The 14,751-nt window shown below is 48.9% G+C and overlaps 1 protein-coding gene across 2 annotated transcripts; it reads right to left on the bottom strand.

Moving 5' to 3' along the window:
* Positions 1 to 63: 63 nt before the first annotated feature.
* POLR3H (polymerase (RNA) III (DNA directed) polypeptide H (22.9kD)) lies at positions 64 to 7,290 on the bottom strand. Of its 2 annotated transcripts, XM_010183011.1 has the most exons (6): positions 7,178 to 7,290; positions 5,218 to 5,314; positions 3,510 to 3,596; positions 2,456 to 2,519; positions 1,599 to 1,806; positions 64 to 946 (listed from the first exon to the last, which is right to left on the bottom strand). In XM_010183011.1, exons 1-6 carry the CDS (start codon positions 7,286 to 7,288, stop codon positions 893 to 895), a joined length of 621 nt encoding a protein of 206 aa, XP_010181313.1. In that variant the 5' UTR covers positions 7,289 to 7,290; the 3' UTR covers positions 64 to 892. The 2 variants fall into 2 exon arrangements, with proteins under 2 accessions (XP_010181313.1, XP_010181314.1); XM_010183012.1 differs by lacking the exon at positions 3,510 to 3,596 and having other exon boundaries at positions 274 to 946; positions 7,178 to 7,288.
* Between the last annotated feature and the right edge of the window lie 7,461 nt (positions 7,291 to 14,751).

The following is a 14,751-nucleotide window of genomic DNA, read 5'->3' as shown; positions in this document are numbered from 1 at the left end:
TTTCTTCCTGCTAGGCAGGAAGCTAATAGTTTCTCCACAAATTGTGCAGGAAGGCAGGCTGTGTGGTTTTTACTGTTTATTCCATTGCTGGTATTAACACACCCCCACAAACAAGTACTGAACTTGCTCAAAGCGGCCTTGGTCCATTTCAGTTCATCGCTATGTATTTTCAGTCAAACTCCTGCAAAGTTTAGCTCATTCTATATAAATACAGCCCACCCAATCAAGTATTTCCGTTCAGCACAATGAGCAGCCTGTAGCTTTCCACAGTGGTCATCTTCACAGAGCCTATGTTACTTCTGGGTAAACCACTGCCCTTTCAGTCCTCTCTGGCTGACTTAATCCATGGGTTAAGTGCCCATTCTTAGCAGAACATCACCACCACCTCCCCAGCCCTCCCAGCAGCAGCATTTTTCAGATCTCCAAAGTACCACACCTCTACTAACTCCCATCTTTTGCTGTTTCTTCTCAATTTGCTGTAAAAAAAAGGGCAGGTTTCTACCCCTCTGCGATCAAGCTCTCAGCCCAAGGAAGCAATACTTCTAGACAGGCATTCTCTCCTGCTTTCACTCACTGAAGTCAACTCCCTTCTATATCCAGGCAAGTAAAGACCTCCCCAGTTTTCCCTCCAGGGCAGGAGACCAAAGCTCCAGCTGAGTTTGTTGCTGCTGCGCTCAAGGCTCTTTGTGCCTGTAAATTCACTTCACCAGATCAGCAAAGACATTTCTTGAAAGCGATTGTCTCGCTCTGGCAGGCTGGAAGCTGAAGGGGAAACAGAGAGTGGCAGGTCTAATTTCTGATTCAGCTTCAGATGAGCAATGAGCACCAGCAGGATCCCAAAATCCCCCAAACATCCACTGGAAAGACTCTGCGGAGCGGGCTCTGATTGCAGCTAACTGTTTGTCCACCACGACAGGAGGCCCAGGCCTGGCTCACTGATCGATCCCTGTTCACAGAGAAAAGAGGAGAGTGTGCAATGGTAAACTGCATAGAAAATACAGGAGTAAACGCATAAAATTATAAAATCTCTCCACTTTAAGTTACAGATTAGGGACTCACTTCTTTTTTCTATCAGAGCCTGCCCAGCACTTGCCCAGACTCCTCTGAACTTTCAACACCACAGCAAAATATTCAACAGCTGAAAATCAAGCACTTGCCCATTCCACCTTCTGGCTGTCCCAACACACTCCAGCTGTGAGGAAATGCAGCTTTCACTGGTTTGGATCCACCTGTCTCTTGCCTTGTACTCAGATGGGTCTTATGCCAAACCACTGTGTGGGAAAGAATTTAGCTGCTGTATATACCCTGACATGCATTCTTCCAGCTCTGTGCTCCTTGTGTGCTCACTCCCACCTGCACCCAAAATCTGCTTAAATCAGCCTCCCCAGTGGGAAACCCATGAACCACCCAAAGTGTTCTAATGAAAACACACAGCAAGCAGCACAACCACAAGAACAATCTCCTTTTTCCCCTCTTCCATTCCCTTCATTTTGTGACTCTCAGCTTAAAGCAGTCAGTTCCTTGGGAATGGGTTGCTATTTTAGACATAGAATAAACCACAGCGTTCACGAGGCTGAAGGAATGATGCCCATAGTTACCACAAGAGTGTAGGGTGCCTCTTTCTTCTGGACCTCTTCTGTGGCATTTGAAGTGGAAGCCTCTGCAGAGCTCGGCCCTGTTGGTGATGTATCCACAAAGGTTTCATCCACGACTCGGAAGCGGATCTCCTCCCCAATGTCCATGTAAAGGTCATGGGCCCCTTCTTCTGTCTCATATTCCCACACCCACACCTGCTCTGCTTCATCGCTGGCCATGCCAAGGGTTAAGGATGGAAACAATCAGTATTTGGCCTAACAGATCACTTTCTGGCAGTTTTGGGAACAGAACAGACTCGATTCAATGCCTTTTCACAATTATTTCTCAAACCACAACACACTGTCCTACACCATCATCTGTGTAGCACAGGACCCCCGTCTTGTTTCCATTTTTCCTGTTTCAAGGTGTATGCTGCTGGGCAGAGTTGGGCTTACCCCCATCCAGAAAAAAACTCAACAACAAAAAAAGACCCCCAAACAAGCAAACCCCTTCAAGCCCAAGAAGACCTTGCCTAGCACAATTAATTCCATGAGACACACCATGTATCTAGACATGACATGCTGCGGTAAAACCTGCATCCTGTCTTCAGCAGCAGCCAAGACCAGAGGCAGGGATTACGACGCAGCTGCTGGGGGGACACTGCCATTCATTTCTATCAGCGGGTACAATGGGCCTGCAAAACCGAATAAGCGTGAGGCCTGTCTCGCTATGATAACAGTCTGCGGGACTGGCCCGACACAACGACTCTGCTTCTGCCACTGAGCACCTTCATTGTTGCGGCAGTGAATGCCTGTTGGGCCAGCGCTGCACAATCTTTTGAAATGAAGTAGTAAAGTTATCAAAGGTGATCAAAGGATACAACTTAGCTGGCTGCTGCAGGGATTCTGGTGGGATGACAATATCATCAAAGAATCCAATAGAAACTGCAGAGACAAGAACTTGATTAAGACTGAAACGCTGCTTCGCAAATGATGTGCCACAGTGATTCCTAAAATGCATTTCTAGACTCATTCTCCTTCCCCTTTCAGGAAGGACATCCGAGATCATGCAGGAATTATTCTTTGAGCCACAGCGGTCAATTGCAGCTGGCAGCAAAGCAACCAGCCAGCTGAAAGTACATACAGCAACAGAGGGCACAGTCTTCGTGCCCACTGGAAAGGAAAAGGCTGTTTGGAGCAGCGTTGGAAATGAAAGCGTTCCAAGAAATGAGTCAGATGCTATAGAGGTCTGTGACAGAAAAGAGCTTAGAAATCACAGATGTAACATGTTAAATAAAGACCACTACAAAGTTAGAACAGCCCTCACCTCCCCCTTGAGATTTCACAACGCTGAATTTTATCAGAGAGCGGGCATGCCCAAATTCAGCAACAAATGCAGCCAGGATAATCTTATTGTCCTAACTTAACAACTGAGCAGAGGAGCTCGCTCGCATGAAGACTCCTACAAGAAAGGGAAGCAACTCATCCATTATGTATTCCTTGAATCCGACAGCACTTTGTGCTCACAAAGATGTCTCCCTGCCACGTTTTGAGGTACAGGAGGCGATCGTGAATTTGCACAGAACAATAGGGAAGCTACATCAGATCAACATGAGCTGATACTGCTGCTTTAAAAAAACCAACTTCTGCTAACTGAAGCGAGAAAATGAATCCAGTCTAGGCTCCAGATGGGCCTGCCTGTTCTTCCTGGGCATGCACACAAATGACAAAAGGGGAAAGCAGACAAAACCATCAAGGGCAGGGGAAGCTGCCAGACTCAAACTACCAACCAGCCCCAGGCCAAGGCAGCACCAGAGCCAGTGACAGCCTTTAACCAGCTCAGGGACAGCGCTCTGCACCCTGAAGTTCCCGTATCCCAGCACACCCACGAGCTCTGCAGCTCATCTGTCGCTAAGGTGAGAAGTTGTGTTTTACCATGAACGCCATCCTGACTGCAGCTTTTAATGTGTCCAACCAGAATCTCATCCAGGAAGGGATGGAAGACCACATAGCGGAAATGCACTTAAAAGAAAACAGAAAATCATTAATGTTATGTCCATGTTAGTAAACTGTACTCTTTCCACAGGGTGGCAGGCATTAAAACAAAATCCCACATCCTATATGCCCTCTAAACTGCTTACCCAGCTTCTTTACAATTTCCTTACAGGCACTGATCAGAGAGAAAAACAGGAATAAGAGCTCTGATGCCTAACTGTGTGGTATGAATTATGACAGCGGTTGATCAGCAGCCTCTCGTTCTCTGCTCTTCAATCTTGCAAGAGTTTAAGTTCACAGAATAAAACTACAAATCAAGATCATGGAGCAAGGCCTCCGCTTTAGTTACGATGGGAGCGTTCCAGCACAAGGCTTCACAACCAAGAGTATCAGTTGAAATTATACTTTTCTGCTCTTTTTATCTTTGTCAGCAATGCTATATTTTCTTGAAATATCTAATATAAAATATTATCAGAGTAAGATTCTCTAACATAACTGCATTTTTCATCCAGGTTAAATAAAATGATGTTTCTAACATAATTTATAAATTATAAGAAAACCATACTGAGACAATCTTAGCCAAACAATGCTTATAAGCAATTTAACATCATTTTAGCTGTCCATACTCTGTGTTCCTCTTTTACATATATTCAGGCAGCACATTAGAGTTATTACCAGACACAGCAGGATTTATTAAAGTGCTACCCCAGATTCTGAAAGCAGGAGACTTTTTTTTCCCCAAGTTCAGAGATAATATATTCTCCTGTTTCAGTTCAAGGAGTAATGCAAAGTTAAGAAGCTGAATGGAGATTAAAGCAAGCAGGAAAGCCTGCCATCTCCTCCTTCAATATTAGAGAAGCTTTTACTTGCAGGGAGCGAGTCCTATTGGATTTAAAATTTAGACAAGGGGGGGAACATCCAGTTCCCTTCTAACGGGAAACATTTCATTTGCTCAAGCTATGCTTCCACACTGAGAACTAAAACTAGAAAAATGCATCTCATTTTGGTTTAAAGAAACTTATTGTGCCTTTAAAAATGCAGGAAATTTGTTTTTATGCATTTACTTGCAGTTTTTACTCAGACAGATTTGCCAAAAGTTGAAGTAAAGAAGTTAGTCATTTCTTATATAAAAAAAAAGTCACTAGAAATGTACGCTGAACCAGATCTGTCCAACTCTCAGATGAAAACGTAGCAAAACTTCCAGCCAGGAAAACAGCATCAAATGCTGCATGAATGTTATATTTAGAAACATGTTTCAACATTCTAGCTAGGGAAAATAAGCTTCAAAAAGAAAAAAAAAGCCTAGACAAACGCAGAACAATACAACATATTTTCTATGTGCGGATTTACAATAATTTTAAATTAAATTAAGCCCTTCCTTATCACACCCTCACAGCAATAATAGTAGAGCAGGGATGAACTGTTAGGGAAGGCAGACAGGACTGGCTATTTAAAGCTGCATTTGTACTCCAAAAACGCAAAAGAGAGACTTTTGCCACACTCCTATTGCCCTCCTGATAGGAGCAGAGTTAAGGCTATGACCTTCAGTAAGTTCCTTTAAATTTATTTTCCCCAACAACTGAGCCCAGTTTACGTCTCCAGACCACCAACCTTCTGAAAAACTACGTAACCAAGGACAAGAATATACCTTTGGTATGTGATGCACCATCTCCAGGGAATATGTAGGAATCTTCCAGCTTTGTGATATCATACAGACAGATGCAGAGGCCGACATTGTATACAACCTGCTCAAAGAAAAAAAGAAATTAAAAAGCAGTAAATCAAGCAATCCACCAGGTTAAATCGAGCAACCCATCAAATTTATACACACCTTTTCAAAAGAAGGAAACAGAAGGGTAGCAAGGTAGGAGGGAGGCTGTTTTGGTGCGCAGCTTCAACAGCCCCAGCCCTAACCACACTGCATTGCAGGGGAACCCCTAACTTATTGAAGTATTATGGGAGAAACCCTTGGGGTAATTGTCAGCAAGGAGAGAACTCGTCCTGCCAAGACAGTAAACAGTTGCCCACAGACATCATTCAGCCCCACAGCTTGTCCAAAGGCTAAGCATACTTTTTTTTTTTAACTCTCAGAAGCCTCTAGGCTTGCTTTTGTCTTAAATGATATTAGCTCTGGGCAGAGATGAGCAGAACTCTTGGTTTCTCTGCCACTTCTGGGATAGCTTCACAGCCATCAAAACTGGAGGCCCTCACTAGTCATCAGTGGAGGAGGGAAGAGTCTTGCTTTTCATAACCTGTCAGTATAATCTGCTGTTCACCACCATCAATCACTTCAGGTTGCTCTTTTGAGCTCCATTCTCAAGCTGTATTTCGAGTTTTGCACTTGCCTTGCACTGAAAGCCGTATGCTAATCACAGTCACAAGTGCTGCACAGGAAAACTGTGACCTCCTGGCCAACAACATCACACTTTTTTATATCCCGCACCGAAGATCAACTTCTTACTGTCACACTGTATTTCAAGCGCTAAGCAGTGACCAAGTCAGCTATCAACATCCTAATTCCTCTTCCAGTATTACTGTTTTATGTTTATTTACATTGCCTTTTTAAAATTCCCCTACTGGATGGATTAGCTTGCATGTGTTTTTCAGACCGTTTCGGATTGCAACTCCACGCACAAACCAGCAGTTGCTTTCACCTCTCTTCCATGCTTCTCTGCCCCATCTGGCATCTCGGTATCTCCCCATTACAGCATCAGCCATTAAAAAAAAAATCCCATTTGAGACAATACATGGCTGTGTCTCTGTTCACAGACACCAATATTTCAGTCCCTGGGGATGGCCTTCTTATCTCATAGAATCATAGAACAGTTTCAATTGGGAAAGACCTTTAAGATCATCAAATCCAACCATTGATCCAGTCCCAAATCCACCACTAGACCATCTTTCTAAGCACATCTACTTGTCTTTTAAACACCTCCAGGGATGGTGACTCAACCACCTCACTGTGCAGCCTGTTCCAGTGCTTGACAACCCTTTCAGTAAAGAAATTCCTCCTAATCACACAGAATCACAGGGGGATTGGAAGGGCCCTCAAAAGACCATCCAGTCCAACCCCCCTGCCGGAGCAGGAACACCTAGATGAGGCTCCACAGGAAGGCGTCCAGGCAGGTTTTGAATGTCTCCAGAGAAGGAGACTCCACAACCTCTCTGGGCAGCCTGGTCCAGTGCTCTGTTACCCTCACTGAGAAGAGGTTTCTTCTCAAATTTAAGTGGAACCTCCTGTGTTCCAGTTTGTGTCCGTTACCTCTTGTCTTATCATTGTTTGTCACCGAGAAGAGCCTGGCTCCATCCTCGTGACACTCACCCTTTATATATTTATAAACATTAATGAGGTCTCCAACCTAATATCCAACCTAAACCTCCCCTGGTGCAACTTGAGGCCTTCTCTTATCACTAGCTAGCAGGCAGAAGAGACTGACCCCCACCTCGCTACAACCTCCTTTCAGGTAGCTGTAGAGGGCAATAAGGTCTCCCCTAAACTAAGCTCTTCTGATAGCTCACCCACACATCTCATTAGGAACAAATAAAAGGAAGAAACACTCAGGGATGTACGTTATGTTATGTTAACCTACATGTGACCCATGCTTTACCTTATTGGCCAATTTCTTGTTTAGCTCTTCAGCAATGGATTCATTCAGTTTCCTTTCAAACTGCCAGGGAGGAATCCTTACTGTGTCAGTCATCTCTACCAGGACAAACATGGTGGCGGGGAGCACCTCTGAGGAGAGAAGACACCAACAGCCTCAAGACCCGCAGGGGCAACCAAGACCCTCAGCGACCGATGCGGGAAACCATCCCAACCCCTTGCACGGAGCTCAGTGGGGCAGCCTCCTTGCTCTCGCAAAAGGAAGGGCGGTGTTTGTGGTGCGGAGAGGGGAGAAAGGGAGGCGGCGAAATGGAGAGGAGTGAAAGCGGCCGCGCAACGACCACTGGAGGAGGAACCGAGCCCGCCCGGGCCGGTGAGGCCGCAGCCGCCCCCTCACCCACCTGCCTCCCGCGGGCCTCCGCCGCGCGCTCCCCCAGCCTCACGGCACTTCCGGCGCCTCAGCCAATCGGCTTGGGAGGGCGGGCCCGCGGGCTGATTGACGCGAGGAGGAGGGGAGTGAAGCGCCCCGCCCCGCAGCGGCCATTTTGTCCCTCCTCAGGGCGGGGCGGGGCCCGGGCCCGTTACCTGCCGTTACCGGTGCGGGGCTGGGCCTGGGGGGCTTGGGCTGGGGTGCTCTGGGATGACCGCAGTGACGGGGGTGGTTTTGATAAATTCTCAATATAATATTGGCGCTCTGCACAGGGCTGCTCTGTACCTGTCCTTCCTTCCCTGCTCGGGTGTCTCCCCGGGCAGTGATTTTTGTGCCGTAGCTATTATTTCACATGAAACAACCCACAATTGCAGTTGCTGTCATTTCATTTATTGTTTTCACAAGCTTCGATCCCGACAGGACTGCAGAGATCAAAGTTTGTGCCTCTCTCTGAGTGCCCACCTGTACAGCAAAACCTGGTGTGTTTATAGCCCGCTTGCACCTGGCAGGCATTCTTCACAGTGGTGACTGCCCAATAGATAGGTCAAGGTTGTTGCCAGGTACAAATTTGCATCAGGTAAAGCTGGAATAAATTATTCTAAGGGTTAATTAAAAGAAAAATCCACATGGTACGACTTTACAGGCCCTGCTGCATTCTGCAGCGAGGTAAGCAGCGTGAGGGATGGTGGAAAAGAAGGGGGTGTGCTGATGTCTGAAATCTGGTGGGGGAAAAAATGAAAGGAGGTTGTTTGAAGTGTGTTTAAAAAAAGATTCACCAAGAAAACCAAACATCTCTGGCTGACAGTCAAAACTGCACTGTCAGCATCACGGCTTTGATGCAAAGGCTAAGTATGTCATCCCCCACACCCCCTAGCAGCACATGGTGGGACAGTAATGAGTGGTTTAGATAAGAAATCGTTAAATGTTGAGCTGTCTTGGAGCGGGAAGGGGAAAATGAGGTTGCAAATACCGTGGCTAGGCCTCATTAACGAGATACCTGTCTTGGCCAAGGAGTTTGTGATCTCTTTGCAATTACTCGTTTCACCAGGATCTCTTGGGTTATTGTCGTGTTGTTGGGCTTTTCTAAAATAAACGTGGCTGATCTGCACATGTTTGGCATGTTTGCATTAAATGGGGGGCCCAGGAACAAGTTTTTCCCTGTCACCTGAGAAAAGCAGCATTTTTCTTGGAGCAACATCTACTGTCTCAGCAAAGAGCTCTGCTGCCAGCGCAGCAGACACCGCTCCATCAGAACACCTCAACCCAAATCCCCAGCAGTTTCTTCCTCTTCTCGTCCTACTTCAGGGAGCCTTACAAAGGCTCCTTTCTCCTGCGCTACTGTCGCGGCTGCGCTAATCTCGGCATGGCACAGTTTTTGCTGGCACACATGCCACATCCCTTGCTGTTCTGTCCCAGCCTCACGCAGGTCTGGCACTGCGAGGTTTGACCTTTGTCTGGAGTGCAGGTTTTGCAGGATCTGTAGCTCTTTTTCCAGAAGGAAGAACAGCTCCTGAGCCTGTCCCTCTGCAGATGGCAAGGGAAGAAATAACCTCAGTGTCACATGAGGAGGTAGAAGTTGAACACTGGATACTGGCAAGGTGATCACTCTGGATGCTTTTGTATGTATTTTTGACTTAGGGCTGGACTGATGGTTGGACTCGGTGATCTTAAAGGTCTTTTCCAACCAAAACCATTCTCTAGGAACTGTAAGGTTAAAGAGGGGCAGGGGTTCAGGGGAGCAGTAGCTTGAATACCTTGAATTTGGACAGACTCACACCACACTTCCATTTCTAGCCCATCCTTGGGCTCACATTTTTCATGCTTCCAATAGCCATGCCCTATTGGGTTCCCAATATGAAGCAGATGCATCTCCCTTCAGCCTGATCCACAGTACCCCCAAAACAGCCGTGTGAGCAGTGGGGCTGCCAGGCCTCGCTTCATACTGGCTTGGGTCTTCTTCTTCAAGGTCTCATAAAGTGCAGGCTCTTCATTGCCTTCCATACCAGGCTGCAGAGTCTGACTGGCCGTTTCTCTGCCTCCACCAGTAACGTCCCAAGCTGCGGCAATACTGGGGCTTTTCTGACATTTGGGAGCGTGGTTTTTCGGGTGCTGGGTTTTTTTGAAGCATCAGCTGCTGGAACCCAGGGATTGCACAAGGGTCTCGCTGCCACTCAAGAGAAAATCTCGGACATTTCTCATTCTCACGATTGTACAGGAAAACTGGAAATTACTATTTCGAGTTACCTGAAGGCTCAGAAACTGGGAGGAGAATGAAAGGAACCCCCAAATTATTTTGTTTAAGATCTCCTCTGCCCCCACATCTCCATGGCTGTTGGGGAAAACTGCCTCAGTTGGAGGAGGTGAGTGGAAATTTGCATCCAGGCTGCTTTGGCCCTCCTTTGATTGACTCCAGAGGAATTATGTATCTTCTCACGTACAAAGTCCTCCACGCTCCTGCCTTTGCTTCCGTCTCTGCAGGCATCTCCGGCACCCCCACTCCCACTCTCTGTGTGATCAAAGCTTCCCCTCTTCTCTTTTTATCATTTTTGCATGCTTTCGACTCTGCTTTCTCTGCCGTAGCGCATGCCCCGAGCCACCTTCAAACATACTTTGAGTTCCCTGTGCCTTTTCCGTCAAGAGCCTTCAGTGACTACGTGGGAGATTCAGGTTCTGATGCTCATCTCCTCTGCTCAGCTCATGTTGATTAACACACGCAGCTGGGCACACGACTAACCCTGGTGTACCACAGATCAGCCGGAGAGGTCCAGGTATTTCTGATATTCAATGTACAGATGCTAAATGGACGCCTAGGGAAGAAGAGGGCATGCCCATACCACGTGTCCCCAGCACTCTTCTGGCCTCCAGTTGTTTACACCTTAGGGCCCTCCTGGGCTGGATGTGTAGAGCTGTCCTGCAGGAGAGGATGGGCCATCTCAGGAGAAACTCAGAGTGGAGACTGAGAGCTGGCTGGGTTTCTCCTCTTCTTCTTTTGCAAGGTTTTGAAGAGTAGATGGGAGATGAGCCTTGTGGTGTTTGTAGGGGTTGAATAAGGCTCCTGTTTTGTCATGGAAAACTGCTTGAAAAGCCAAAAGTAAAGTGTGACGAGCAATGGCAGAACCCACCAGCACTTAAGGTTTCAGTGCATCTTGGTGGTCTTGCCATGAGCTGATCTCTTCTGTTTGTGGAGCCTTTTTCTGCACTGTAGTTCATTGACAGGAGAGACACAACTGCTTGGTGATGGGGTTCCCTCTGCCAAGGTCCCTGGGACAGCCACAGATCCACACCTGGATGGATGGATGGATGGACGGATGGATGGATGGACAGACGGAAGGATGGATACAGCAGCTGTGACCCTGTCTCCCAACTCTGTGCCATGCCTCATGGATTCCCACACAACTTGTACATCCCCCTGCAGCCTCCAAGGTCTTTGGTGGAACAGGTCTGGTTGGCACCGTCACATTCAGCTCCTTAGCGTGACTCAAGGAAAAAATCATGTTTAAGAAACCAAAACCAACCCACAAGCACCCCATGGCACAAGACACCTGTGGCAGCTCCCTGCAGCTCTGTCACCGTACCATAGTTTTTTGTGGTTCTTGCAAATTTTATTCCAGAATGACAGGGTCCTGCATGGTAAGGTGCTGGTGTGGTCCACCCTTCTGCTCCAAAATGAGGCCAGTATCACCTAAATTCCTCCCAAAGCATGCCTACCCAGCCTGTTCTTAAAAACCTCCAGTGATGGAGACGCTGGTGCTTCCCCAGGCAATCTACTTGAGTAATTAACTGTCTGTTCTGTTAGAAAGCGTTTCCTTATGTCTGGCATCAGTCTCACTCCTCACAATTTAAACCCCATTACTCCTCGCCCTAATCCCCAGCGGATGCAGCAAACGACTGATTCCCAGCCTCGTTGCGTCGCCCTGCGCCCCCACAAGAGAAAGTCCCGGGCCAATTTATGACATTGCCACTGCCCGTGGAGATGGCTGCCCTGAGCATGGTCACATTGGCAAAGGGAGAAATTGGGAAGATCTTTTTGGGGATGGGGGGTTGGCATAGTGCACCACTAGAAATTAGACCCTTAGAAAGTACCTGGCTTTGCGATGGCTGCGAGCCAGGTGCAGGGGAGCAGGATGGTGGGGTGAATTTGGGGCATGTGCCCCCCATGCTCCCCCACTGTGCTGGGGGTGACTGCGGCACCTGTGGGTGCTGGGGGGCTGCAGGTTTGGGGAGGTGGGAAAAGTGGCTGCAGTGGCACCAGTGGGATGCAGGGTGACAGGGGAAAGGTTTGACTCTTGCAGGGGACCTCTCTTGGTCCAGACCCGGCCTCCTGGTACCATCTCCCCCTCTGGTGCTTTCCCACTCCACTGTCCCCCATCCCGCTGCCCCCACTGCCTCATTGTGTCCGGCTGTGCCACTGATGCACGTCACTTTGCGTAACCAGAGCGATGCAGCCCCCTGGGGCCAACCCTTGCCCCCTCCAGCCCCCCATACACACTTGCTCCTTTAAGCTTAGCTCAGAAATGACCAGGCTGATCCCTCCCACCTGCCCACTCCCCCTGGCCTGGCCCTGACGTCAGGAGAAGGCGTGCGGATGCGTGTGTGAGTGTGTGTGCGAGGCGCGCATCATACACACATCAGATACCGCAGATCCATCAGCAGGCAGCCGGCAGGCAGGCAGGCAGGCAGGAAGTTTTTAGGAGAAACCCCCTCCCAGAGCTGGGCTGCAGCCGAGACCGCTGCTCCTCGCAAGGTAACGCAGGAGCCTTCGTCCCCACTGAGCACCGATGCTTTGCAGAGTGCAGCTCCAAGGAGCCCGTCACTGCTGAGGAGGTAAGGAGAGGCATAATGGCCATCCAGCTCACCAGGCTATTGCAGCTGGAGGTTAAACTTTCCTGCACTGCCTTTTTCTTTCAAAGCTGCGTTTCTTTTTTTCCTTTGGGCATTGGGGAGGTGTGAGGGTGAAGTGCGGCTTCCCTCCTCCGGTTTGGTTATTCCCCACCGGCCTCAGGAACAATAACTCCTCTGGGGGTGGCGGCGTCGCACGCCTGCTTTGGCCGGGAAGCAGAGAGCCGGGGCTTTGCCACCGAGGACTGCAATCAGCTGGGACCCAGCTCTCCCATTGCCAGGCTGGGGGGAGGCGATTTGTAAAAAAAAAAAAAATCTGTCTTGTTCAAGTGAGCTGATGGTGGTGAGGGCTTGAATTGGGGTTTCTTTGGGACTGGCTGCACTATTCATTCCTGCAGATGGCAAGTTAGATCCACAAAGGAGGAAGGAAGGACGCAGACGAGGACATTTATGCCAGGTCTTTGAACAGACACTATTCTAATAAAAAAAACCAAACAAAAAAACCCCATAAAAAACCCACAACTAAACAACCAAACCCCACAAATTTGTTATTTGGGAGTGATGATTATGCATATATGCTTAAAAGGTAAATGAAGCCTCCATGATGGCTTCTCCCTTTGCATCTGGCAGCCTGCTTGCTCTCCCCCATGGCCTCCCTGAGAATTGGGCAGCCCAGCACTAACTAAGGGAGCTTTTTATAATCAATCCATAAAGGTGACATTCATATTTTACCGCTAAGCAGGCTGTATCGTAGGCGAGACTAGCTCAGCAAAGATCCCTGGAGTTGTGAGCGTGATTGGCTTAGCTGGGGAGGGGACGCTGTCAGTGTGTGTTCCCCAAAAACTGCCTGGCTTGTTTTTCCTATAGTAATTTGTCAAAGGGGTTTTTAACATGCAAGGTAGGCAAGGAAATTGCTTTGCTTGGTATTTAACTCTTAACAGCATGAGCTGGTAACCAAAAGAAAAAAAGGGGAGTGGGGGCTGAAAGGCTTTCATTAGCATCGGACAGAGACAGCATTTATAAAAACCTGCCAGACGCTGAGGCTGAGAGCCTCCTCTGAGGAAGGGAGGATGGAGAAATGTAGCCTGGCGAGCGCTGCAGTGGCCCTGCTGGTGCTAACCCCTGCCTGGAGCCATCCTGGTTCCCCAGTTGGTTTCTGCCCTTCATGGCACCCCCCCCAGGAGATGCTGATTCGGGGTCTCTGCTGGCCACCCTGTTGTCGGTGGGTTTGTCAGCATGTGAATATGCCAAGCAGCTGAAAACATGGGATTTTGGGTTTTTCATTGAGCTCTGGAGACACGCTCCCGCGCCTGGAGGGGTGTAGCTCTTCTCTGTTTCAGCCTGTGTCTAGACAGGCTGGGTCTGGAGGGGCATCAGCCTCTCCGAGGATGGCGGCGGGCCAGAACATCACTCTCCCTGCTCTGTGGGCCAGAACATCACTCTCCCTGCTCTGTGGGGTGTGGAGATGGCTGCTGGAGATGGGATGTCTTTTTGACATGCAGAGACCTTTTTGCTACTGGGGTGGAAGGAGCAGGGAGGTAAACTTGGCTCCTAACCTGGGAGCACCAGCAGTCGTGAGAGATGGGGAAAACGTGATGGCGAGCGGCAGGGAAGAGCCCGTGCGGGAGCTTGCTGGGAAAGGCAGCGAAGGGAAAACAGCCCCCGGCTCCTCAGCTGGGGTGGGGGCAGCAGCCGCACATGGGGGACAGACGTAACGTGTGGTTACAGACAGCACTGGAGCCGGGGATTTGCAAAGGGACACGGCAGGCATGAAGGGAAATGGTCCATAAAGGCGATGGCAGGCCAGCCGAAGGGTCACGTCCCACAGCTGGAGCATGACAGCCGCTGGCAGTGTGGCCCTCCATCCCTCCGTCCATCCGTCCTGGGCAGCCTGGGGGTCCTGGCGGATGGGAAGGAGCACAAAGAAGCACCATGCGGGAGGGCTGCCTCGCTGAGAGCGATTAAGCCAATTAAATATGTATTTCCCCGCTTGGGCGAGGGACGTGTGAGGGGTTTTTCTTCGCTGCCGCTAATGAATGGGGAGTGGCAGGCAGAGGATGGTGCCTCTTCAAAAGGCTCCTTCCCCCCTTCTGGGGGACCTTGAAAGGATGTTTAGTTAAATAAGGTCAGAGCCAGCACCCAAGTCAATGTGTTTGGCTTTAAAGATGGGGAGAGAGACAGTGATTTTATTTGATAAACCACAGACCTTTCAGGGGCTGGTGATGAATGGGGTACTTGGATCTGGAGATAAAAGCTGATGTGTCTGCTGCCTGTCTGCCTTAATTGGCCCCGGGTTTCGTAGCGCTCCC

This window comes from Mesitornis unicolor, unplaced genomic scaffold (genome assembly GCF_000695765.1).
Source record: "Mesitornis unicolor isolate BGI_N332 unplaced genomic scaffold, ASM69576v1 scaffold27114, whole genome shotgun sequence".
NCBI classification, from domain to species: Eukaryota; Metazoa; Chordata; class Aves; order Mesitornithiformes; family Mesitornithidae; genus Mesitornis; species Mesitornis unicolor.
This window is presented reverse-complemented; position numbering and strand designations above follow the sequence as displayed.

Excerpts from the sequence above, each read along its gene's own strand:
- POLR3H (XM_010183011.1), bottom strand. The coding sequence starts at position 7,288 with ATGTTTGTCCTGGTAGAGATGACTGACACAGTAAGGATTCCTCCCTGG. Across the intron at positions 2,520-3,509 it reads CAGTCAGGATGGCGTTCATG|TTTCTATTGGATTCTTTGAT; the intron begins GTAAAACACAAC and ends TTGTCTCTGCAG. Across the intron at positions 947-1,598 it reads AGGCACCCTACACTCTTGTG|GGATCGATCAGTGAGCCAGG; the intron begins GTAACTATGGGC and ends CTCTGTGAACAG.